The 24,680-nt window shown below is 39.1% G+C and overlaps 1 protein-coding gene across 1 annotated transcript in view; it reads right to left on the reverse strand.

Moving 5' to 3' along the window:
- The window catches only part of CPNE4 (copine 4), a 500,036-nt gene extending 475,556 nt beyond the window's left edge, over window positions 1-24,480 (reverse strand). Inside the window, exon 1 of the mRNA XM_054482339.2 lies at window positions 24,414-24,480. Coding sequence (XP_054338314.1) covers window positions 24,414-24,436 — 23 coding nt within the window. The 5' untranslated portion in view covers window positions 24,437-24,480. The remainder of the gene's footprint in view (window positions 1-24,413) is intronic.
- Window positions 24,481-24,680: the final 200 nt, after the last annotated feature.

A 24,680-nucleotide genomic window follows, 5' to 3' on the forward strand; every position in this document is an offset into this window, starting at 1 on the left:
AGGCCTCATTAGCCACACTGAACTGTGAGTCAATTAAACCTCTTTCCTTTATAAATTACCCAGTCTTGGGTATGTCTTTATTAGCAGCATGAAAATGGACTAATACAAAGATAATGGAGGTTGAAGAGATAATAGAGGATAAGGCACATGATTTGCTTTTCAGCAAACTTGCTTTTTAGCAGACCTAGAGAATGAAGAATTGCATTACCTTGCAATAAGGAGTTAGGTCCATAAAAAATTGTTCTGTTCTCTGTCACTTCACTCATAAAAGTATCACAAGTGTCACTAACGTTCAAAAGGAAGAATATTTTGATGTATTCCTTTGCTATGTGAAGTTAAGTAGATTGATAAATGCTGTCCAGGTTCAGGACCTTTAAAGAGGACACAGGAAACTTGAAATCTTAATTTCATGACTAGCATTCTTTTGAAAAAGCAGAAGATGATCATGGAGAAATATTATTACTTAAAACTATTCAAGTCTGGGTCACCCAAGCAGAAAACACCCTGATTTTGTGTGCAGCAGTGGCAAAAAAAAAAAAAAAAAAAAAAAAAGCATAGCTTTAGAAACTAAATTTCTTGCATTCACTTTCATGACTTTGTCTTTGAAAACATGGGTTCTGCATAAGACCAACATCCTAAAGCGCAGCAGAAGCAGAATCAAAGCCCTTGGTAGAAGACGAGCTCTAGAAAGTTTTCTAACCCGCAGGAAAAATTCTCTTTTGCACCATTGTAACTATTAATAAAAAATACTCAAAGATGTGTTAATAGGTAATGCTCTCAATTTAAGACACTAACTTTACATTTCTCTAATTATTGCTTGGAATAATATCCCAAGTTTTAAAAGAACCAGTAAGACACTCCCATTCAATATCGGAGTAGAGATCTTTACTAGTGCAAAAATACAAGAAAAAGACTAACAAATTGGGAAGAAACAATGCTGTCTCTGTCCTCAAATAAAATGATTATTTACATAGAAAATCCTAGAAGTCTACAAAAAGGCCATTAGAACTAAGTGAGCTTAGCAAAGTTGCATTGTAGAAAGACAATATACAAAAATCAATGACATTTCTATATATTAGCTATGGAAAGGAAAATTTGCATTTTGCAAAAGGACTATTTATAATGGCACTAAAAATGTAAAATCTAAATCTAGGTAAAATCTAGATCAGCATGAAAGATGAAAGTCTACATCTAGCAAGATATGAACAAGATTCATATGCTGTAAAAACTACTAATGAGAAAAATTAAAGACCTAAACAAATGAAGATGTATAACTCAACTTCATGGATTGGAAGATTTAATATTGTGTAGAATCAATGCAGTTCCAACCAAAAGTATCAGTAAGGTGAGTTTTGTAGTTACATTTTGTAAAATATAAACTTACGTAAGAAAAATTAAAGATAACTCCAAACTTCAAGTACAATGAAATTATACTTTGAAATGTCAGCTTCTTGCTTCTCAAAGTAAGGTTCATGGACCAGCAGCAGCAGCTGCACCATCTAGCAGCTGCTCGAGACCTGCTGAAGGAGAATCTGCATTTTAACAAATTCTCCAGGTAATTCAATTTATATGCACATTAAAGTCTGAGAAGTGCAATGTTAGTGTGGTTTTTCACTTCCAGCCCTTCAAAGTTCAGGTAACATAAATTAATTAAATTCTTCTGAAGGTTTGTGTATTTCTTTGGGAGAACCCTACGTACTGGGCCCTGAAGCCATCTCTAAGGTCTGAATACATTAAAGCAAGTAATTAGCTTAAAATAGCACCTACTCCTCCCAAAGGACATAAATTTTTAGAGTCGCATATACACTGGAGAGATGGATAAGACAGATTTTTAAAAACCTTTTCTATAATGAGACTGTCGCTTGTACAGAAAAGCATTTAATCAATGTTAAAAGAGAAGTAACCAAAAGCATATGCTTCCAAATACTTTTTTTCTTTTTAGAGACAGGGTCTTGAATCCTTGCTATGCCAAGCAATTTTTTAACAAAAATGTATTGCTCTCTTTACTGTTCAACTTTTAAGGTGCCTCTCTTCCTTGACTCCTACCTCTAGGAGGTAACATAAAGGGTCTTGTTGTTTGTTTTTGTAGAGAGGGGATCTTGCTATGTTGCCCAGGCTGGTCCCAAACTCCTGGGCTCAAGCGATCCTCCAACCCCTGCCTCCCAAAATGCTGGCATGAGCCACCACACCCAGGCGTAGAGTTTTAATTTTATCTGTTCTCAAATCAGAATTCACACACACAAACACACACACTCTCACACACTCACACACCTGTTCATTTAAGGAAGTTCCAACACATAGCTATTTCATGGGTTGAGCCAGGACTTAGATATTTCTATAATGTTATCATTATCTCTTTAAGTTTGTGTATGTTTATTCTTTCTAAATCCAGTATCCAGACCTTTTCTCATGTGTCTCTAAATGATAACCCCCCTTCAAGGTTCTGTGGAGGCCTTTTGCTTCCCAATATCCAAGTTTATAATGCTTCTTCACTTTTCTTCAGGAACTCCATTCACAACTCCATCTGACCATGACAGCAGATCCTGACACCTGCACTTACTTGGCCACTACCTGAGCAAGATGCCTCAGTGTGAGAAAAGATACCATGAAATGAGACCACTCTGAAAGGAAACCAGCCAGTCCTTGGAAAGCCTGAAAACCAGTAAAATGAAGAAAGCCAGAGGGAACTATTTAGCCTGGCAACTGCCTAGCAGTTGTCATCATGGGAATCTTCCCAACCTCCTTCATGGACTACCTATTCCTGAGAAATCATCTACATAGAACACGTTGACTGCTGAGCACTTACTACTCAAGTCTCACAAGTCTATTACCTCGATGTGATCCCTAAGAGAATCTCTATTCCCTGGTTTGTCAACCAGATGATTTCTAACAAATGAATTGCCACTGCAGCATATTTAGCAAGGAACAGCTCAGAACTTGCAGTATTTCATTATATCAAAGAAATGACCAATGCCCCTTGGTCAGTAAACTCTACCACTATCACATGCATCACAGTTAGGACTCCATGGCTCATGCTGCTGAATTTGGAAGTGTCATTCCTGTGCAATATCTGACATTCATTAGCACACTCCATTTAAAAAAAAAATATGCTGTTGATCAAGCCAAACCTCAGCTTTCTTCCCTCTTGAAGTAATTGGCTGTGACTCATGCATTTGCACAGGACACCATACAATGCTGTCTGTGTTTTGAAGAAATTAAGTGCCTGATTTAATCCACATGTCTTCCTTTGGAGATTTAATTATTCATTTCTCCATGAGAGCAAAAGGTTGGATGCCTTGGGTAATTTATAGCTGGGGGATTGTGGAAGAACATGGAGAGTAGGAGGAGAAAGAAGAGAACCAGGGGAGAAACTCTATTAAAAATAAAGTGAACTCAGGCAGGAAGGCAGAAAAGCTGGAGATGAAAAAGTCAATAAGTAGGAGGAAAAAGAGTCATTGCCCACAGTGAAGGCAGAGAAAGATGAGAACTAGAAGGAGACACTCAATAATGTCAGAGTAAAATGGAGAAAGTAATTTAAAAGAAAAGAGAGAAAGGGGAGAGAGAGCCCATGATAGGAACAGAAAAAAATCCTCACACCACCAAGCCTAGGGGAGCAGCAGTGACGGTACTTAATGCAGTCCAGCACTCATCTGGTCCCTCCTCTTAGATATCATCTAGTTGCAAAGTCCAGATGTGATTGGATCAGATTCTCCTGACAGGTTATGAGCTAGAGCATAGGTCTATAGTGTCTCTGGAGTCCTCAGGCTCATGGGATTTCATTGTCATAGTTCTGTATGGCATGTTCTGATTTCTGAGTTAGGAGAGGATAATGAGGGAGTGGCCATATCGCTTTGAAAAAGAGCCTTTCTTTCCAGAAATGGAGCAGTCCACAGTTTCAGGAGACCTAGAAAGTTTGCACCAGCATTTTTGAAACAGTCCAAAATGTATAGAACATCTGCTTTGAGAATGATGAGGACCTACATGTCAATGAGAATGACTTGACAACACTGAGAACTCTTACATGGAAATAATAATATAACAATAGGCCTGGAGTGGAGGTGCCATGTAAGTGCTAGCACTTGCATTATTACTGGAAACACCTCCCCCTAACTCAGGTATAGTAAAAGTCCCTCTCTCTACCATAGTTTTGATATAACCTATAGTCATATAAAGGCCCATAGATTACAGCATCTCTGCAACTTTCTAAATTGCCTGACTGAAAAAAAAAAATACTTCCCAGGATATTAAAAGTCTATTTGTAACCAGTAATGGAAAGGGCAGACCACTCCAGAATTAAATTTTCAGTCATTCCAACAGCTACTGTTATCCTAAACACAGAAACAAATTTTGCAGGCCAGCTTCAGCCCAAATAGTTCCATCTCCTCCTCATGGTAGAGACTGGTCTTCACACAGCTGAAGATGGTTAATGCTACAAGCAGCAACAAGAAAGGGGACTCCTGAGAAATGGTCTACTTAAGGATTCAGTATCTAATATTCAGTTAATTTTCCTTAGTCTTGGCTCTGCTATCTGGAAGCTATGTGATGTTGATCAAGCCCATAAATTTCTCTGTTCCTCGTTTTTCTTTATGTGAATAAAATGAAAGGGCTGGCCTACAAGAGAGAAAAAGAGATATATTTTACAGATAAGAGTAGGTTCACGAATCCATTGGTAGTATTAATGTAACTAATGTACAGCCTCATATCTTTTACTGTAGTCAAGAACCAGAGCTTCTTTTATTAGGTGCAATATGGAGAACATTTTTATAGGTACGGGAAAGCCATTTTAGGTGGAATGCTCAGCATGGTCACAGGTATGAACATTTAAAACCTTAGATTGATGGCAATAAAGTGGCCAGATTTGGCAGGTACTTCAATGCTAGGCTGCAGTGTTACCATGATCTTTCAAGCAGCAGAGAAAGGTAAAAAGTTTTTGAGTAGGAGAGTGGCATAATGAAAATGCTGTTTCATGAGGGCTGAACTCTCTTATAATTGTCTGCTTCCATGATAATGACATTGATCCATTGAAGAGGGCAGAGCCCTTATGACTTAATCACCTCTTATTTGGCCCCACCTCCCAACACTGTTGCATTGTTCATGTGTTTCCAACACATGAACTTTGGGGGACAGGTTCAAATCATAGCATTTAGCTAGATTGAGAAAGGAAAGACCTGGATGTAGATATCACGAGGCATTCTTTCTCTGTTTTCCCTCTCTACCACACCAGGAATTTTAAAGGCATAGAAATGCTAAAGTTTCCTACCCTTGAACCTCAAAGATCCCCTGATGATGCAGCTGCAGGCATTCTGGATAACAATCCATGAGCAAGACAAGAAAACCACGGCCAATTGCTGATCCCACGTGTGTACTAACTATCCTGTAAGGTAAGTGTTTCTTCCTTCAACCTTACCTCCTTAATTAGAATGACTACCAGAAAACAAATCTACAGGAATACATTTTAGCACCACTAAACAGCAGATTAATGAGCCAGTCTGTTCACATGAGCTTAAAAATGTGTTTTCCAGTTTGCCTCTAGCAATTTCTCTCTGAACATCAAGCCATGTAGGATGGATGCTGTGAATCCCCAGCTGTGACCCATTTTAACCCAGGTATTGAACGTGTTTGAGGAATTGGATTAACTGCCTTCATATGACAAGACAGGAAAGAAAACATTTTTCAGAGTTGCATTTTCTTAAGTGTTTCTGACCCACTGAGAAACCGTTCCTATTTATTCATCTATCAAATTCATAGTGGGCATTTACTAGTGTTGGGTACTGAGGATACAGAAATGAAAAAGATGGGTAAGGCTTTAGCCATTGAGATTTTATTTGTTCACTCTTTATTTGCTTCCTTATCCCATGATTACTGAATACCTACTACATATTATGCTATTTTTCACCACAGAATAGTCTAAGCTGTTTAAAACTAGCTATTGTATACCATTTTGGATTATGGAACGACAGTAGTAGACAGGTCCTATCTCTAGCTTATATTATAATGAGTGAAAACAAAATTACCAGATGATGAGAAATGCTATGCAGATAATTAACATAGAGTCACATGCTTAAGAGGGACTGTGATTACTTTAGAATGGGTGAGCAGGGGAAGCTAAGATTTGAGGGGCATGAAAGAGGCAGTTACATGATAATAAGGGGCAATAGCATTTCATACACAGAGAATAGCACTCCAGACAAAAGAAAGAGCAGGTGCAGAGTAGTGTAATGCAGGGAAAAGTTTGGTATGTTTGAGGAGAAAAAGGAAGGGCAGTGCACCCTCTGACTCAGAAATCTCAATTTTAGGTATTTATCCAAGGTTAAAAAAAAAAAAAAAAGATAGCCTTTGTACACAAATGTATATGAATAGCAGCCTTATTTATAATATCCATCAACTGGTGCAAGGACAAACTAACTGGGGATCATCCATGCCATGGAATACAATCTAGCAATTAAAAGGAATAAGCATGCAGTAACACAGATGAATCTCAAGAATACTATTTAGTGAATGAGCCTTATGCAAAAGAGTACATACTATATGTTTCCATTTATATGAAGTTCTAAAACAGGCAAAATAATTCTTTGCTGGAAAAGAATCAGAAAGATTGTTGCAATATTAAGCTCTATTTCAATATATGCTGATGTAATTAAGGAGAAATGTATTGATGTCTGCAATTTGCTTTGAAATGCACCAAAATATATGATGGATTAATAGGCAACAGGGTGGGTAGATGGAGAGATATATGATATGATAAAGCAATTGATTAAAAATTTTAGTGGTAGAACTGGCACTGGTTTAAAGGATTACTGTAAAATCCTTTAAACTTTTCACATTTAAAGTTTTTTCATAGTAGAACTTCGGAAAAGAAAAGAAGGCTAGTGCAGCTAGAGCATACTAATGTGATGGAGACAAGCACTGGGCAAATAATTCACACAGGTAAATGCATTTTACTAGCGTGTTTTTCATTAAAAATGATTATTTCTTTTCCTCCATTCAATTGTTTATATGGCTTCTAGTTAATTAAATGATAAATCCTGTAGTCATTTAACATTTTATTGATGCAGATTGATTTAGCAACAACATTCAATGTACATCCACTGTGCCCCTATACTGAAGGAATGGGCAAAAAAAAAAAAAGTCTGAGTCATTTATTCCTGCTAACAAGAAGCTTGCAAAAATAGTTGGGAAGATTGGACCAACTCATATGAACTAATCAGAGAACAAGATAGGATAGATAAAAAGATAATGCTATCATAAAAATGGGATTTAAGGAAGGAAGACACTGTCAAGAATAATGCTGAGTGGGCCCAGAAAGATAGGTAAAGTTGGATTCAGCTATAGAATTTAGATACTAAATGGAAGGAAGGTGTTATAAGTTCTCCCAGTCACAATGTGGTGCTTAACAAGTACTTACTATGCGCTAAGCTGTGCTAATAAGCACATTGCATTAATTTAACAAATATTTATGTTATCCCCAGGTGCTAGGGATAAAACAGAGCACAAAATTTCTTGACCTCATGATCTACTCGTGGGGAGAGGAAGTAACAGTCAATAAACAATAAATAATAAAATAAATAATAAATAAATAAAATATCAAATTTATTAGATACTAGTAAGAGTTAAGGACAAACAATAAAGCAAGGAAGAAGGCCATAAAGTGTTAAGGAAGAGACAAAATTTTAGAAAAGGGAAATTCTCATTGAGAAGGAAATTCTTGGGTAAAAAACCCAAAGGAATTAAAGAGCTGACAATTTGGGTATCATGAGAAAAGCATTGCAGGCAGACACAATGTAAACAACTACAAAAGTCTTAAAACAGTAGCATTTTAAATACATTAAAGAGACATCAAAAAATGAATAATACAATGCACTATCATCACACCATTGCCCTTCAGCCTGAGCAATGGAGTGAGACCCTGTTTCTTAAAAAAAAAAAAAAAAGGGAAGGAAAATGGATAATACATTATATCTCACTTAATATCCACAACCATCAGTTGTGTGGGCTGTGTACTAGAATCAACCACATTTTACAGATGAGAAAACTAAGGCACAGAAATGTTAAGAAGCTTGCCTAGATCCACTCAGAACAAGCCCTCAACAAAACCAGTAATGACCATGTCAAAACAAAGTTGTTTAAGTTGTTTTAATGTCCAATTTTGGTCTTTCTACTCTTCATATTGTAGACGCAAGAGTTACAAGGAGGGAAAAGGAGAAGGATCTGAATATTATCACTGATCAAAGAAGCAATGCAAATTAAAGGAAGTCCTGACTAACAAATGATTTAGTTTGCTGGCTAGAGAATAGAAGGTCAGCTAGGTCAACCAAAAGATTACTTGATTTGAACAGATGAGGATTATGAGTAATCTTAATTCAGAAGAACCAAAATAAAACACTTCTATGAAGGGGCAAAGAGTAACTCTTATCCAAGTATGATGAGTAGATAATGTCAGCAAGGTTGCTGTTTCAATCAATATATGACAAATGAAATGATAAAGGAAATCTGGCTGGCTACAAATGGACCATACAAATGCATCACAAAGAAACTCAAAACCTGCTGTTATGGACCGTAAGAAATGCCAGGAGTCTTGTAATTCTGAAAGAGAGAGAGAAAGAGAGAAAGAGAGAAAGAGAGAAAGAGAGAAAGAAAGAAAGAAAGAAAGAAAGAAAGAAAGAGAGAGAGAGAAAGAAAGAAAGAAAGGAAGGAAGAAGAGGGAAAAAAGAATTCCATTCATACTGAGTATTTGATTAAAAGCAACAATTCTTACAGATGTCTTCATGTCTACATGAGGTGAATAAAAGACGGCCCTTCAGCCTTTCTCTTTCTATCCACTCCACAAATAAGGAGAATATCCGGAGACTAAAGGGCTGAATTAAGGCCAAAATCCATATCCACTGAGTCCCTCCAAATTACAGTAGCTTTTTAAGCTTTGCTTAGTGTAATAAATCATTTGACATTAATTCTGGTTACCAATATACAACCAAATTTCTTTTCCTAACTTCCCTAGATCAGCTGCTGCTGAGTAGGGGTTTTGTGTTTTTTTCCTGTTTATGATCCTTTCCAAACACTTTTATTTTCCTTAACCAGGTTATGTTGTTCCCAGTGAGTCCCAGGCTCCTTTCCGAAAGATGATATCATCACAGACCCAGTAGCGCCAGCTAATAAAAATCTGTTAGGCTGCCAATCTTATCATCACCTCTGGCACCCACACCCACTATGGTGATAGCCCCCATGTCTGCTTACTTGATTCCCCTTATATGCCCCATTTATCATCTCAATAGTATACCATGGCATTCAGAATAATCTCAAAGGTCAAAGACCAATTGCTGCAGAGATGGAGATATTAAATTAAACCCATGTCTTGGCAGAAAGCCTCAGAAGAAGAAAAGGCCAGTGACAGGAACTAAGGCTCTCATTAATGTGTTGCTGACTTGTCACTTTTGTGAAACTCTTGTAAGGAGTTGAACTCTGATTTCAACAAGAATACAAGGCAGTGAAGTTCCAGAGGATTTTCTCTAATTTTTCTTGCCACATCTTACTCAAATACATTTCTTCTTTTTTCCCAAGTTTATCCAAAAAGATAGCACTAAAAGAATGTGGAGAATGACAATAAAGTCTTTATTAAGCATTTGTCTGCCTGAAGCATTGACACTTGTCCTCAGGAAGCTTGCAGTTTGTGAAAATATGACGCAGGATTTATGTGAGGAGGCGTGTTTCTGTTACATCTGCATCTGCAGAAAATCAGTTGATGGTGTCCATTTGGACATTTCTATTCTTGGTATAAAAAAACAAAAACAAAAAACCCATGAGTCAATTCCTTTAAGGGTTATTTACATATCAAAGTGCATATTTAAACAAGTATCCTTTGTAATAAGTAAAAATTTAAATAGAAGAATGCATCAAAAAGCCAAGCTTTGCCAAGTCTATCCCTTCTGATAGGCTGATGATCCCAATGAAGACAACAGCTGTCAGTTAAGTCCTTACTACTGAAAGTGTGGTCCTTAGATCAGCAGCCTCAGCATTACCTGGAACCTGACTAGAAATGCAGAATCTCAGGCCCCATTCCAGACCTACTGAGTCAGAATTTGCATTTTAACAAGATCTCCAGATGATTCATATGCACTTTAGGGTACAAGAAAAACAGAGTTAAATGAATTAACTGTGAGTTCTGAATGAAACACATTGTCACAGACACAATCTGCTTGTTTACTCATCATTGGCAGATATAAGCTGATATGGCTTGCGTATGCATTGAATGTACACACTACATTCATATGCATGTGAATTGACATGGATCACATAGACGACATCATGCTACCTCTTCAGGGAAACTATGCAGTTAAGGGGATAAGTGAGGGAGGACAGGGTTATTTGTCACAGAGAGCAACTCCTCAGCCTATTTTAGATGATGCTCTCTTTTCAGAGAGGCTTTAAGCTGTAGGTCTAATCAGCTTTTCCACAAAGCCCCCACCAGTATACTCACCCTCTGCTGACCCCAGGACTTTGCCTAGATAATTTATTCCTGAGGAGCAGTCTAGTAGACCTCTGATGTCCTTCCTCTCATGATTCAGACAGCAGGTGTGTGATGCCCTTGACAGCTGAGGGCCCTTCTCTCTCTACTACTTGTATGAAAAGCCATCTTCACCACCTGCTTCTGGGTGACAGACCTTCTGCTCACCCTGGCTCTACAATGGGTGAGGAGTCAGTGGGAATAAGACCTCAACAAGCACACTGTCCTTTAATTATATTACACAAACCATCATAATGCCATCTTTTTAGTAGGCTTCCTGAGAAGCAAATGATTAAATTAAAATTCAGCTAATGTCTCTCTTCTCCATCCAAGTTTATTGGGATCTGGGAAAGTAAAAAGTTACTTGATAGGAGGGAGCAATATAGATCCTGATTAAAAAGACAAGGCTGCTGACAGCTAGGGGCCATGGAAGCTGAGATGCTGAAACTTGCCGGCATCAGCATTTTAATTGCAAGATGGCATTCATCAGAAGATGCCCCCAAACTAACTAACCTGAAAGAGTAGAAGGGGAGAGCAACGCAGGGGCTGGCTGACCCTGATTAAATTGGATTTCATGATGAAAATGATGGTCTCCTCCTCTCTGAATGGCATCTCCCTCCTATCCTGCTCTCCACACCCTTCTGTCAGCATTGTCTCCAAGTTCTAAATGGCTTCAAAAAGGCAACAAAACAGGCAGGTAATCTAAAATGAGCATCACTTAATTTTCTCCTGTGAAAATTACAAAAAAAATAGATACTTTAAAAAATCCATTCTATATCTATGTCTATATAAAATGTATCTTCTGATTATAACACATCTAAGCAAAACAAAAGTGCATTTTTCAGTATATTTTCTAAATTTAGGAAAGCATATAGAGAAGAAAATCAAGATAACCCTTAAGCTCAGAGATAACTGATATTAATATTTTGGTGTATTAATTTCCAGTATAGGATGCATGTATGTCTGCATATGTGTGTATGTATGTGTGGAGAGACAGAGACAGAAAGATGCAGACAACAATTTTCAGAAAGAGAGAAATTTGGGCTCATAATGGGTATAGTTTTATATTCTGCTAAGCTTACTTAGCATTGTATTGTGAAGATTTTAACAATCTGATGAAAAAGGTTTTCATACTGACATTAAAAAAAAGCAAGAACTCAAGTTAAGCCAGCCTATGAAACAGTATTAAGAAAGAAAATGAAACAATTTCATGAACTAAAACATTCCTGATGGTTTACAGGAAATATGTTACCCTTAAAAAAGTACAGCTACTGGTATAACCAACATCTAGAAATTTCAAATAGCCAGAGTTGACATGAGCCACTGTGGTTAAGCATTTGGAAATGAATGTAATAGCACATTCCCAGTGGAACTGCAAGACCATGAAGCTATTCTGAAGAAATCTCATGGTAGTATAGCCATTACCTCAAATCCTTTCTATGACTGAAAGGGAGAAAAAAAAAATAAAGAACCAACACCACTAGAATAGAGTCTTTTGGAGCTCATTTACATGCATTTTTCTCTCCTTCTGGGCACAAAAGATAATTCCTCTTTTCCACCTTCTTAGTGGACTACTGGGGCCATGTGACTAATTTCAGCCAATAAGATGTGACCAGAACTGATGTGTGGCTCTTCAATGACAGGTACAAAACAGAAACAGCACCCAGTTGCTCTCTGTGGTGACTATGAAGAAAGCCTTGTTTTGAAATGGCAAAGCCAAAGATCAAGGCAGTCTCTGGAACCACTGACACCAGAGGACAATTGCCCTGGAGAGCCACTCAACTGTATTAAGCCACTGGGATTATCTGTCAAGTTAGCATGACCTATCCTATCCTAATAGTCACCAAAAAACAACAAAACAATGAATGTGCCATTTTTACATATATATATACGTATATATATATTTCTATCATATATATATATAATAGCTATAGGCTACTATACTTTACAAAAGGAAGACAACAATCTACTAACACATCCTTTTTCTCCCTCTGTTCACTTGATTATACAGGATTGGTCAACATGTGTGAAGGGACCACAAGCACAGATCAGGGAGGGCAGAATTCAGGACCAGCTGACATTCATCTATTCAAGTGTTTACTAAGGACCTACCACAGGGAAACCACTTTGCAGGGGGTTTTCAGGATAAGGAAATTATAGTCATTCCCCAGTATTTTCAGGAGATTGGTTCCAGGACCCCCACATATACCCAGATCCACACATACCAAAGTTTCCCAGTGGGTCCTCCGGAACCTACATATAAAAAAGACAGCCCTCCATATACGCAGGTTTTGCATCCTGCATTTAATTGAAAAAAAATCCACTTCTAAAAGCCCTCACGGTTCAAACCCATATTGTTCAAGGGTGAATTGTAATAAGAAACAATCCTTGCCTCCTGGAAGTTTGAAGTCTAACAGAGAAAACAAAACATAATACTACAAAGATTAGGGTACTTTTAACAGCCGTATGACCCTGGGGAGGTCATTAACATCTCTGAGCTTCAGCATCATCAGCTGTCAAATGGGCAGGAAAACAGCATCTTCCTTGCTGCAGTTCTGTGAGAATATAACATACAGTACACCGTCTGACAAAGAGTAATTACTCACTGATCTCAACCTATTGTTGTTTTATTTACCTGCAGGGGATATTACCATTACTAACACAGAACTTGTTCCTTCTTCTATTTAAGGAAAGTGGCCCCTCACTGACTGTCAAAATATATGATATCATGGAAAAAGCATGGCTATGCAGGAGTCAATCCAGAGATGAAGAACCTGGACACACCACCATGGGCCATAGGACTTCTGAAGAGTTCAGTTTCCTCACCAATAAAATTGAGATAATAATTTCTTCCTCTTAGGGTCATTGGGAAGAAATCAAGCATATAACTTGCAAATATAAATCTTTCTTACTCCTCCCCTGCTTGCCTTAAGAAAAATGAACAGCATAGAAGAAGCAAAGCCTGTTTACAACTTAGGCTCTGTCTAAGTATCTACAGACTGTGACATTTTGAGAGAAGTTTACAGCATAACAAGCAAGATGTTTCCAAACCAGGTCTGCTGCATTCCTCTTCCAAAATCATACAACTCGAAATCCTCTGTTGCCTGAAACTATAAACTTGTGTTCATTGTTACCCACAATATTTCTTTAACCTGACATAAACCTTTCTTTCCATTTTTTGTTGTTGTTGTTGTTGTGGTGGTGGTTGTTGTTCTCTGGGCTGAGCTGTTGTGTTAAAAAGTTGATTGAGAAATAAATTGCCTTGAGAAGCAACGAGCAATCAGAAGTAACTGGATTTCCAAGGTCACAATGGGGCACGACGTGCCCAGACCGCAAAGGGGCAGTGTGGAGCAGGACTTGTTATTTCACAATCAGCTAGATGTGAGAAGACACCAACCTGACATTGTATTATCTCATTTGCTGCTGATTCAAGAATGGAATGATATCAAAAATGAGTTCTAAAAGAAACAGCACATCAGAGTTGGATGTAATTCCCCTGCTGAGAAGCTGAGCCTCTGCTATAATAAAAGCTCCTACAATGATAGCTGCTCATTTCTGCTGGGCCAGGGCTGTTATCCTTTATTTTTTGTTAATGATGACTGTGATGTGCTCGGCACCTCTACCAGGTGGATTTTTCTCGAATGTATGATCCATTCTTCTCTTGAAGAAACGAGGAAGAAGAGCTAAGAGTATGATGTTGTTCTAGTAACAGAAAACAGGGCAAGGGTCTTACAGAGTTCATGACTTGAAGCCTAAAATCTGGAAAACTAATCATTTCCCTGTCTTCACTTCTGACCCCAGAAAACTAAGCATTTAGTTCAAAGATGAGACGTGACTCAAATTATCAAGTTTAATCTTCAAGGGACTGTTTTTTCCTATTCTCCAAGCAGCAACTCTGGAGGCAGATATGTCTGCATGTCAATTAAAAGTACCCCTACTGACTCACTTTATGAACCTCACTGAATCCCCAACCCATGCTTGCAAAATGAAGAAAACTCGACGTAACTATTAAATTGTTCAAGTACTGAATGAGACGTGTGTGTGAAATGTTTGGCAGAGTTGCTGTACGTGCAAGTTGCACGTTGACTATCTCCACAATTTAAATGGTATGCCTTGGAGTTGTGCAATGTGAAACCTGCACAACCATACACAGCAGCCCTTTTTTTTTTTCATTCAACAGTTCATTCATTAAAACATTCACATACTATGTTTCCAAGCACTGTATTCAATTTTCCTTAGTAAGCTTTAATGAATTATTCATCATAAATTTATTCTAAACCAGTTATTGGATTGCCATGACACCTGTCATGATTTTGTATTTTCTGTCTCACAGTCACTTGCTCATGTGTCACTTACCCAACACACCCACCATCATTGCCATATTCCAGGGTTTCTGTTCATCACTGCACCCGTCTTCCCTAAGCAATCAGCACAGAGTGTGGCACAAAATTTGTTCACAATGGATAGCTCCAATTTGAATGGCACATTTCTTTGTTGGAGGCATGGCTGCAATACATTGTGCATGTAACCTCCTGGAAAGCAGGGGGTTTTGTCTCTGTTTTTACTGTGGAATTCCCAGTCCCTAGATCAGTGTCTGGTACACAGTAGGTGCTAATAAATGTGGAACGAATGAAAAGCTGGAGTCTTGAAGATGTTATATGGGAATAATTCAGTTTCTTGGAATATGACTTATTATTTCTTATTGAATGAGGATTGAATGAAGGTATACAAAATGAAAAAAATACCCACACCCAGTCTCAAGAGTGAAATGGAGTAAATATTAGGTGTAACAACCTAACTATTGAAGAGTAATCTAAAAATATCAATTCTAGAGCAGACTTGGTATCTGTTTTATTTAAGGTTCATAAGAAGATATTGTGTTGATAAAAATAATATCATTTATCAAGTACCATCCATGTTTTGCAACTTCTAATACATTATTTCTAACCTTAATCACAATGCCCTAATATAGCTATTATTCCTATTTTAAGGACAAGGAAACAAGCTCAGAGACCTTAAGCAACTCATCCATGCTTTACATGCAGGAAGTGACTGAGCTGGAATTTAAACAGGCTCATCTGGCCAGAAGCCCCATGATCTTTCCATATGAAGAAAGAGTATATGCACACGTTTGTGCACATGGGCATGAATGTGCACAGACATGTACATTTTACAGTGTCAGCTATGGGTTCAGTCAGATATGCCCATAAATTCGTTTATGAAGAAGAGCTCCCTAAACTTCTAATGATTTTTTCCTAGTGGTTTTATTTAGCTCCAAAAACTTACGGTTTTTTTCTTTAAAAAAATCCCATAAAAATAATCATTATCAATACATCATCTTGATGGTATCACTCAAGAAGGAGATGTCTCACTCTAAGCATTATTATAAAAATTCATAGGCAGTCCACTTTTCTAGAAAAATATGCCAATGATCCTTCTAGCCTTTTGCATACTGGGATTATTAAACCAGGCTGCTGAGCAGGCTTGACACCTGCTCTGTGACCATGCTCCAGGCTGTTTATTTTGGCCCAGAACTCTCAAAGTTGATGGGCCCTGCCCTCAGGAGGGAGGGTGTGCACACAGAATGCAGTGGGTCACTGCGGAGCTGCCAACATCCTCTTACCTAATAGAAGGTGGACTTCAGCAGAATGCCTGTCTAGAGTCAGAGGTAAGAGCTGGCACTGGGTCACATGGCTGCTCTGTCTCTCTCTGCAGCAGATGTCAGGGTCTGCAGGGTGTTTTATTAAAGGAACAAAATGCAGTAGCTTCAAGGCACTAGCTCTCTTTCCCACAAAGCCTTGGTCTATGTGGAGTCAAGATCCCTGAGGAACCTCTGCTCCTGAGGGAGGGGAGGTCCTGTTCTATAAGCCTCCAGAGCTCATCACAGCCTGTCCCCATCCCTCTATGCTTGTTAAACACCCAGCATGGTTTTCAGAGGCCATGTTGATGCCATATGTTCATACCACTGAAGCATTTTACTGCCTAAGAAGAGGTGCTTAGCACAGGGAAGAGCACATTGTTTTCATAGCTGGTTGGCTCTTCATACTTCCCCAGGAGGCTCCAGGCTCAAAGAGAGGGTGTCTGAGAAATTTGGGAAGATGCCAGCAAGGTGAAGGTTTTCAGTGACACACTCCAGGATGTCAGTCAGGCAGGGAGAGCGACCCAAGTCATTCATAACAGAATTTTTGTACAAAAGAGGAGAAAAAGAAGAGCTAGTGGGAAAAAAATTATGTATGCAGAGATTTCTTCTTTAATGGCAGGTAAACATTTAGTTATGTGAGTAACTCTCACTTAATCAGGACTAATTTTGTCCCCTGGGGGTATGTGGCAAAGCCTGGAGATATTTTAAGTTGTTAACAACTGAGTTGAGAAAAGTTGGGGAAGCTGCTATTAGGACCAAGTAAGTAAAGGTCAGGGATGCTACTAAACTTCCTATAATGCACAGGATAGCCACAACAAATGATTCTAGGGCCCAAAATGTCAATCGTGCTGAAGTTAAGAACCCTTGGGTTATGTTAACTCTAAACAGATAAGGAAGTGCTCTCTCTGCCTACAGCCTCATTGCACTAGCAATTAGCCACATCCAAGGTAGTATAGGGAGGCATGGGGCGCGACTTTGAAAAGTACTATCACCTGGCTATAAGTTCTGAGTTTAAATCTTAGGTGCAGAACTTTCTAGCTGTATGGCCTTGGGCAGATTGCCTAACTTCAGTGAGCCTCAGTTTCCTCTTTGACCAAATGTAGACAGAACCAGCTACACCTAACCTGGTGTGAAGCTTAAATTACATGGGATGACAAGAAAGCATTTAGCACCCTGTCTACACACAGCTACAAATAACTAAGCACCGATTATTATGGCCCAACAAAGTGGGAGGAAAAAAGAACAAAACATGGTTTTTAAGAGAAATCTACCAAATGCTTCAGTAATCCGAGGAAATTTTAGCTTGAGTTTGGCAGAAATCTCAAGAAAGCTCAGAGCCGTGGCCTCTTTCTTTAGAGGGTTCCTTGACTCCTGCAATGTGAGCCTCACCATCATGTACTCACAGCTCACAGGGCACCTAATTGATATTTATTATTGTTGCTTTGCTCAGCCCAGGTATCTGGACACTTTTGTGTCCAGGTCCCCATTTTCAGTGGCCAGGCATAACCCCAGTGATGGCCTGGTCAGGGAGAAAAGATTGTCAATACATGATACTAGGCAAATGTTCTCACAGTGCATGTAGTCAAAGGGGCCATGACCTCTCTTCATTGCTCCAAAGCTGAGCAAAATCAGGCCAGACATAGCCACATCTGCCTTTGGTCTGACACCCCCTCTTCCCTCTTCATAGCCAACATCTGCCTTAATGCTGTTACCTCTAGTTGTTAGAGTCCTGTCCTTAGAGGAACTTGTGAGCTCCCTTTTATCCAAGCCCCAAGAACTTCCTGGCACATGGCTTTTCCTGATAGCTTCAAAGGCACCCCAGCAGGAGAGCACCACAGAGCATGAAGAGAGCTGCTTACCCAACCCGCACAGACTGTCTCAAAGGACCTCCAAATTAAAGCTCCAAGGCTAGAAAATAGCTTGGAAACCATCGCCTCCGTTTTTATTAGCTGGTGAAACTGAAGCTCAAAAACCAGAAGGGATAGGCCTGCTGCTAGCCCATAGGGCGACTTTGTGCAAATTAGCAAAGTCCCCCCACATGGATGGAGGCACTCCTGAGCCAGAGTGAACAGCCTGCTGAGTAGAAGAGTCCCAGAGCTCAGGCCCACAGATAGATCCCCTTGTGCTTTACAAAGGGGTTTGCTCAAAATCACAAAAACGAGTTGGCAGAGAACTGGGATCAGATCGACAACCTCTTTGTACAGATAGGATTAACTACATATGGAAAACAAGTAGCTCCTGAGCTCTTGCACAGGATTCCTTGTCAAAAAGCTTGGATTTCACACTCCATTGCTAAGTTTTCCTTGTGGCCCTTTTAATGATGGAAAGGGAATGGCAAACAATTGCCACATGTACATTCCTTAGAGACATTTCACAATAGCTGGTGGCCGAGAAAAACCTAGTACCTGCAAAGAAATGAGGAGGCCCTGGTAGCTGGGGAAGGGGAAACCCTAATCGCTTAGTTCAGAATCATCATTTAAGAAAGCAAAGTCAAATCCCAAAGGACAGTTTTGTTCTGAAATTGTAAACAGCCAGCATAGAATAGCTATGAGAGAATAGGACCTCATTTCAAAGCAACTCATAACATTTTTCACCACTGTAATACTGCATGTGACTTCTGTGATGAAATCATATTATGAGGGACAATTTCAATTGGGATTAGAAGAAACATATACCACAGCTTAAGCAACAGGAGCCTGTGTCAAAAGTGTTCCAGTTAACACATCATCCCCTTTGTTCTACAGGCAACCTTACTACTCTCATCTTATCCTTTCATATTCTGAATTTCCCTTTCTGTAGAACCTTGGTGATTTCTGCCCCCTGTATTGCCTTGGGAAGACTTCTTTCTGTTCCTTTATGGGACTGGCATGTCTAATCTTTAGGTCACAGGTCAGCAAACTTTTTCTATAAAGGGACAGATAGTACATTTTTTAGGCTTTGGGGCCCATATGGTCCCTGCCACAACTATTCAATTTTGCTATTGTAGCACAAAAGCAGCCACAGGCAATATATAAAGTCATGGGTCTATACCCTTGTATTCCAATAAAGCTTTCTTTTGCTTTTTCTTTTGTTTTTTTTTTTTTAGACAGTCTCACTCTGTCGCCCAGGCTGGAGTTCAGTGGTACAAACTCTGCTCACTGCAACCTCTGCCTCCCAGGTTTAAAAGATTCTCCTGCCTCAAACTCCTGAGTAGCTAGGATTACAGGCACGTGTCATGATGCCTGGCTAATTTTTATAATTTTAGTAGAGATAGGGTTTCACCATGTTGGCCAGGTTGGTCTCAAACTCCTGGCTTCAAGTGATCTGACCACCTTGGCCTCCCAAAGTGCTGGGATTACAGGTGTGAGCCACTGCACTCAGCCAGCCTTCTTTATAAAAAGGTGGTACTAGATTTGGCTCCTTGGTCACAGTGTGGTGATCCTTGCTCTAGGTGGTACTGGGCGTGGGTGGGCAGAACCTGAGCTCAACTTAGAGACACAAGCTGTGAAAGCCAACAAGAGGCTCCCGGGCAAATAGAAATTAGCAGGTAAGATGGCAATGGTGGGAAGTCCTTCCTCTGATTCTATCCTTGACATCATTAAGCTGACAAGAAAATTAAACTGAGAAGACTGATGTAATGCAGTAAGAAAACGGAATCACCTGGAGCATGGATGCTTCATTCTAAGATATATCCAAACACTAGCTTCCATGGCATCTGTCTGAGTACTATGACATTAATAAACCAAGAGTCTGCTAGTCAGGTGGTCTCCTTTACATTTCTTCAGGATACTAAAAAGACAACCACCAAAGAGAAGGTCCTAATAACAGTGGCATATTTAAGAATTCATATGTCTTGGCTGGGCACATTGGCTCATGCCTGTAATCCCAGCACTTTGGGAGGCTGAGGCGGGTGGATCAGCTGAGGTCAGGAGTTCGAGACCAGCCTGGCCAAAATGGTGACACCCCATCTCTACTAAAAATACAAAAATTAGCCACGCATAGGGGTGGACACCTGTAATCCCAGCTACTCAGGAGGCTGAGGCAGGAGAATTACTTGGACCCCAGAGGCGGAGGTTGCAGTGAACCAAGATCACGCCATTGCACTCCAGCCTGGGTGACAGAGCAAGACTCCATCTCAAAAATAAAAAAAAAGAATTCATGTATCTTATATTTATTTAGGCAATTACACTGAATTATACCTGAATAACCAGGTTTATTTTTTGTTGTTGTTGTTGTTTTTAGGAGTGAGTAAAACACAAGGAGGATTTCTCAGAGGGCTAAGGTCTGGAAGATATTACATTGACCGCATGCTTTACCTTTTATTGGGAAACAGGAAACCTCTGCTCATCTGTAACCAACAGACAGCAGCAGGAAGGCGTGATGATATATCTTCAGACATCACAACTCTTCATTTGCTAATTATCAGAGCCCAAGGTCAACTTTTTTCATAATTAAAAAATGTTCAGTTCCCCAGATTAGACCATAATTCCTCCAAAGTAAAGATGGCATTTTATACTTCTTCATATTATTACACCCTTGCCTAGTATTTTAGGATAATATAATAATTGCTAACATTTTGGGAATAATTATTCAGTGCCAGGCACTATTCAAAATGTTTTAAGTCCCTTCTCATTTAATAACCTCACAACAACCTATGAGTTGGGAACTCGTATTATTATTATTCCATATTGACAAATAGTGGCACTGGGACACAAAGAGTTTGTATAACTTGCCCAAGACAATGCAGCTAGAGGTGGTGGATCCCAGATTTGCACTCAGGCATCCCAGCCTGAGAGCCTGTGGTCCTAACTTCTGTATAACGCTGCTTACGATAATGCAACCAATATAGGTGATCAGTAAGTATTTGGGGTTGTCAGTAGTGACTCTGAGAGGAGGGAAAAAAACAAAGTCTGAGTTGAAGCTCAGCCAAATTGTGCATAATTATCAGTAAACTCCTCCTGCTCCACTGTCCCATGATGTAGAGAATGTTACCCTTTCTTGAGGGCTCCTAAAGAGAGCTGAGCTCTAAGAGTGGCAGCTGCCAGTGAAGAGCCTTGGAAGACATGTCTGCAGCTCTGTAAAGAAAGCCCCTCCTTCAATAGCTGCAGGCTGGAAGGCCCTGGGAATATGCCTACAGCCAGGAATGGAGCACCCTCTCAGAGCCTTCCCTAAGGGGATGTGGGTAGAACAAATGGCCCCTGGGCCAGCCTACTCCTCCCCCCGCCCCCCGCAAATGCTCCTCCCACCCCCACTCCTCATCTCTTTATCTCTCCAAGATCCTGTTTCTGAGAAGGGGAGGGAACAAGCACCTTGACTTTCCTAGTGACTGAGGTAAGGGCTAGAGTCGCCTGAGGAGGAGGAGGGAGAGAAAGAGGCACTATCAAGCTTGGGCTAGAAATTATGACTTTGTTCATTAGACCACTTGACTTTTTCCTCCTCAGTATCCAGATTATTTCCTTTTTACTTTTTCTTTTTCTGTTAAAATGTTTTAAATTCTATACACTATTTTAATCTCTCTCTTTGTTCTTTTTAACATTGACATTTGGGACTAGAAAATGTAGTCTAATTATAGTTTTAATTGCATTCCATGGTGTGTATAAGGAGGGTTATATTTTTATTGTCTTGTAATATATTGTGTTCTTGGCTTCTGTCATTCAAAAAAATAGTTATTTAATGTTTTTGAGCAATAGGATAGCTTTTAATTATTTTAGTATTATATACTTCCAAAGTCATTGTATCATGTTAGGAGAAAGTCGTGTGGAAAAAATTTGACTTTTGTTTAACCAAGAATATTTTTAAATGGATCCTATTATTTTTGTAAAATATCTCTGTATTCTTAAAAATAATTTTATCTCTTATTTTTAAATCTTTTTAAACTTCTGTTAAATCACTTCCAATGAAATATGGAACAAAACTGTTTGATTTATTCTGCTGCTCAAATATATAATTTATTTATCATTGCATTCTTTGCCTAACATATTTTTATAATAGGTTACAAAGATTCTCTGCATCTAATTATTTCAGAGTCAAAGAAGCTATACTCTGACTCTGGTTTATCTTTAATCTGCTGCAAAGATAATTTGGCTCAAATTATTGCACATCTCTGGGCTTAGGTTTCTCTTATTTATAACATAGAGAGTTAAATAAAATAATATCAAAATTTCCTTTTGACAACAGCATTCTAGGAGAGCTTACAGTGAGGCTTACATTTACCAGCAGGCATATCTTCCCCCTTCCTTTCTGCTAGAAGGTAACCCTTTCAACCAAGTTTCACCTGATAAAAGAAGGAAAGGAAAGCTCCAATAGACTCTAAGAATCAACTGCTGACCTTAGAAGGAAAGAGAGTCCTTTCTTCTAACTCCTTAGACATATACACTCACACACACACACACACCAAACACATATATCATATACAATATGATGTCGGAATGTAAAGTTTTCAATAATCAGTCAAAACGTACCGATTAAGAAATGAGTATCCTAAGCAGCCAGCAAATATTTGATAAAAGGATTGTTTTCTTTACTCAAGGACAAAAATCAAAGGCCACAAGCAGAGGGGACCTCAACAACCTATATCTCCCAAGCAATGCTGCTGATGAGGCTAAGCCATTGAAGGGATCAAATGGAACAATCACAGAGAAATGCCAGCCTCAGAGGGAATAAACAGAATCTTCAACTTCTACAGCTAGGCTGAAAACACAGCATCTCAGCTGGATTTTATGCAAGCCATTTCCATAAAAGATTCAGACATAAACCTAGAATTGGGGCTTCTCAGACACCTGAAAATATCCCCCATGGATTGGGGATATTGAAACTATATGATTTGAATTGGTTTCAGCTTATAACCACACATTTGCTATGAAAACATCCAAAAACACAGGTTAAATAAATGTATGTATCAATGAGTAAGAAAATGGGAGACTTTTCCAGACTGTATAATTGGACCAGGTAAAAGATAAGATAACTTCTAAGATTCTTTCAATCCTGAGCTGTGCAATAAAAATAAAGCAAAAATTCACTAGCATGCCACGTATTACACCCTGGATTGAACTGAATCACACTAGACCACTTAACCTAGGAATTCCAAACAAAATTCTTGACACCCAGGCTCTCTGAGATATCTAGCGTGTCAGACCATTAGCCTCAGAAGCGTGCTTTGGCCTACCCTAGATCTTACAAAAATTAAAGTTTGGAATTTCAACCACCAATCTAGGACTTATATTTCAACATTCTCTCTTCAACTTAGCTTTCCACTGTCAGCAGGTTTTTGCTTGCAACATAAAGTGACCAATCTACTGATCAAGAATGGGTCTGAGATAGACTAGATGGCTCCCCTGAGCCCATCACCAGCTGAAGAGAAATGGTATTTGGGGGAAACTGAAGAGGAGGTGGCAGTGTCCAGGAGTGAAGAAGTCAGAGGAACCCTGAGAGAGGAAAACAGGTTCCCCTGGAACTTTACGTTGAAAAACTGGGGTAACAAAAATAAAGACCACTGCACTTTTACTTACATCAATTCCTGAACTGAAATTTTCTCTCCTCTTTGAATATTAAAATCCTATTTGGAAACCTAGTTTACACTCCTTCTCTATAAGTCTTTCTCAAACCCACCCATCTCACAAATTGGTCCATTCTCAGGACTCAAAAGGCTTCTCCTTCATTCATCTAGCAGTCATGTTTGCATCATCTCACATTCCTGTTTGGTGACATCATGTAACTATTACACTATTATCGCATTTTCACATGTGTGTACTTCAATTCTTAAATTTAATTTTAACCTTCCTCAGAGTGAAGTCCATCACTCTTTTAGATTTTTTTCTCTAAGGTAGCAAATTGCATGCGGTAGGTGTTCAATATATGCTAGCCGATCACATGACTAAGGAAGGCAAGCAAAGAAGAAAGAAGGAGCTGGGGAAACGTAATGCAGGACAAAAATGTCCCTCGGTAGCCGGAAGGTAGACCTGTTGTGAAGGAAAAGGAATCAAAATTCCACACAAGCTAATAAGAAACAGTACCTGGTAAACAACTGAAAATATCTGTTGAATTGAAGAAAGGCGGTAAGGAAAGAGCAGATGGATATAAAGGAAGAAAAGACTAAAGGAAATGATAAAAGAGAAGAAAGTGGAGATGAGAAGGGAGGAGTGAGAGAAGATGGGAGAAGGGAAGAAAGAAGGAGGAGAGAAGAATAGAAGAAAGGAAAATGGAAGGAAAGATTAAAAAGAAGTGGAAGAAAGGATGCAAAGAAGAGTAGGGAGAATGGAAAAAAGAGGAAAAGAAGGAATAAAGGACAAGTCTTACCCTTGTATTTCTGGATCTTGCATTTTTATATACTTGTTCCCTTTCTATTTCCAAAATAGCTCTTGGTGTCTTAGAGGGCACCCGGCACCTAGTTCCAGGCTCGTTGATGCACCTACATAAAGCTGTATGTGAACCACATTCACTGCTGATTTGGTGCTTCACTGGCCAGCAAACACCATCTCCTGCAAGTACAGCACCACCGATCCTGGGAAGTCAGCCCCAGAAAAGCTGCATTTCAAGGCTCAGAGTGTAGAACTCAAGGACATT

This window comes from Pongo pygmaeus, chromosome 2 (assembly GCF_028885625.2).
Source record: "Pongo pygmaeus isolate AG05252 chromosome 2, NHGRI_mPonPyg2-v2.0_pri, whole genome shotgun sequence".
Taxonomy (NCBI): Eukaryota; Metazoa; Chordata; class Mammalia; order Primates; family Hominidae; genus Pongo; species Pongo pygmaeus.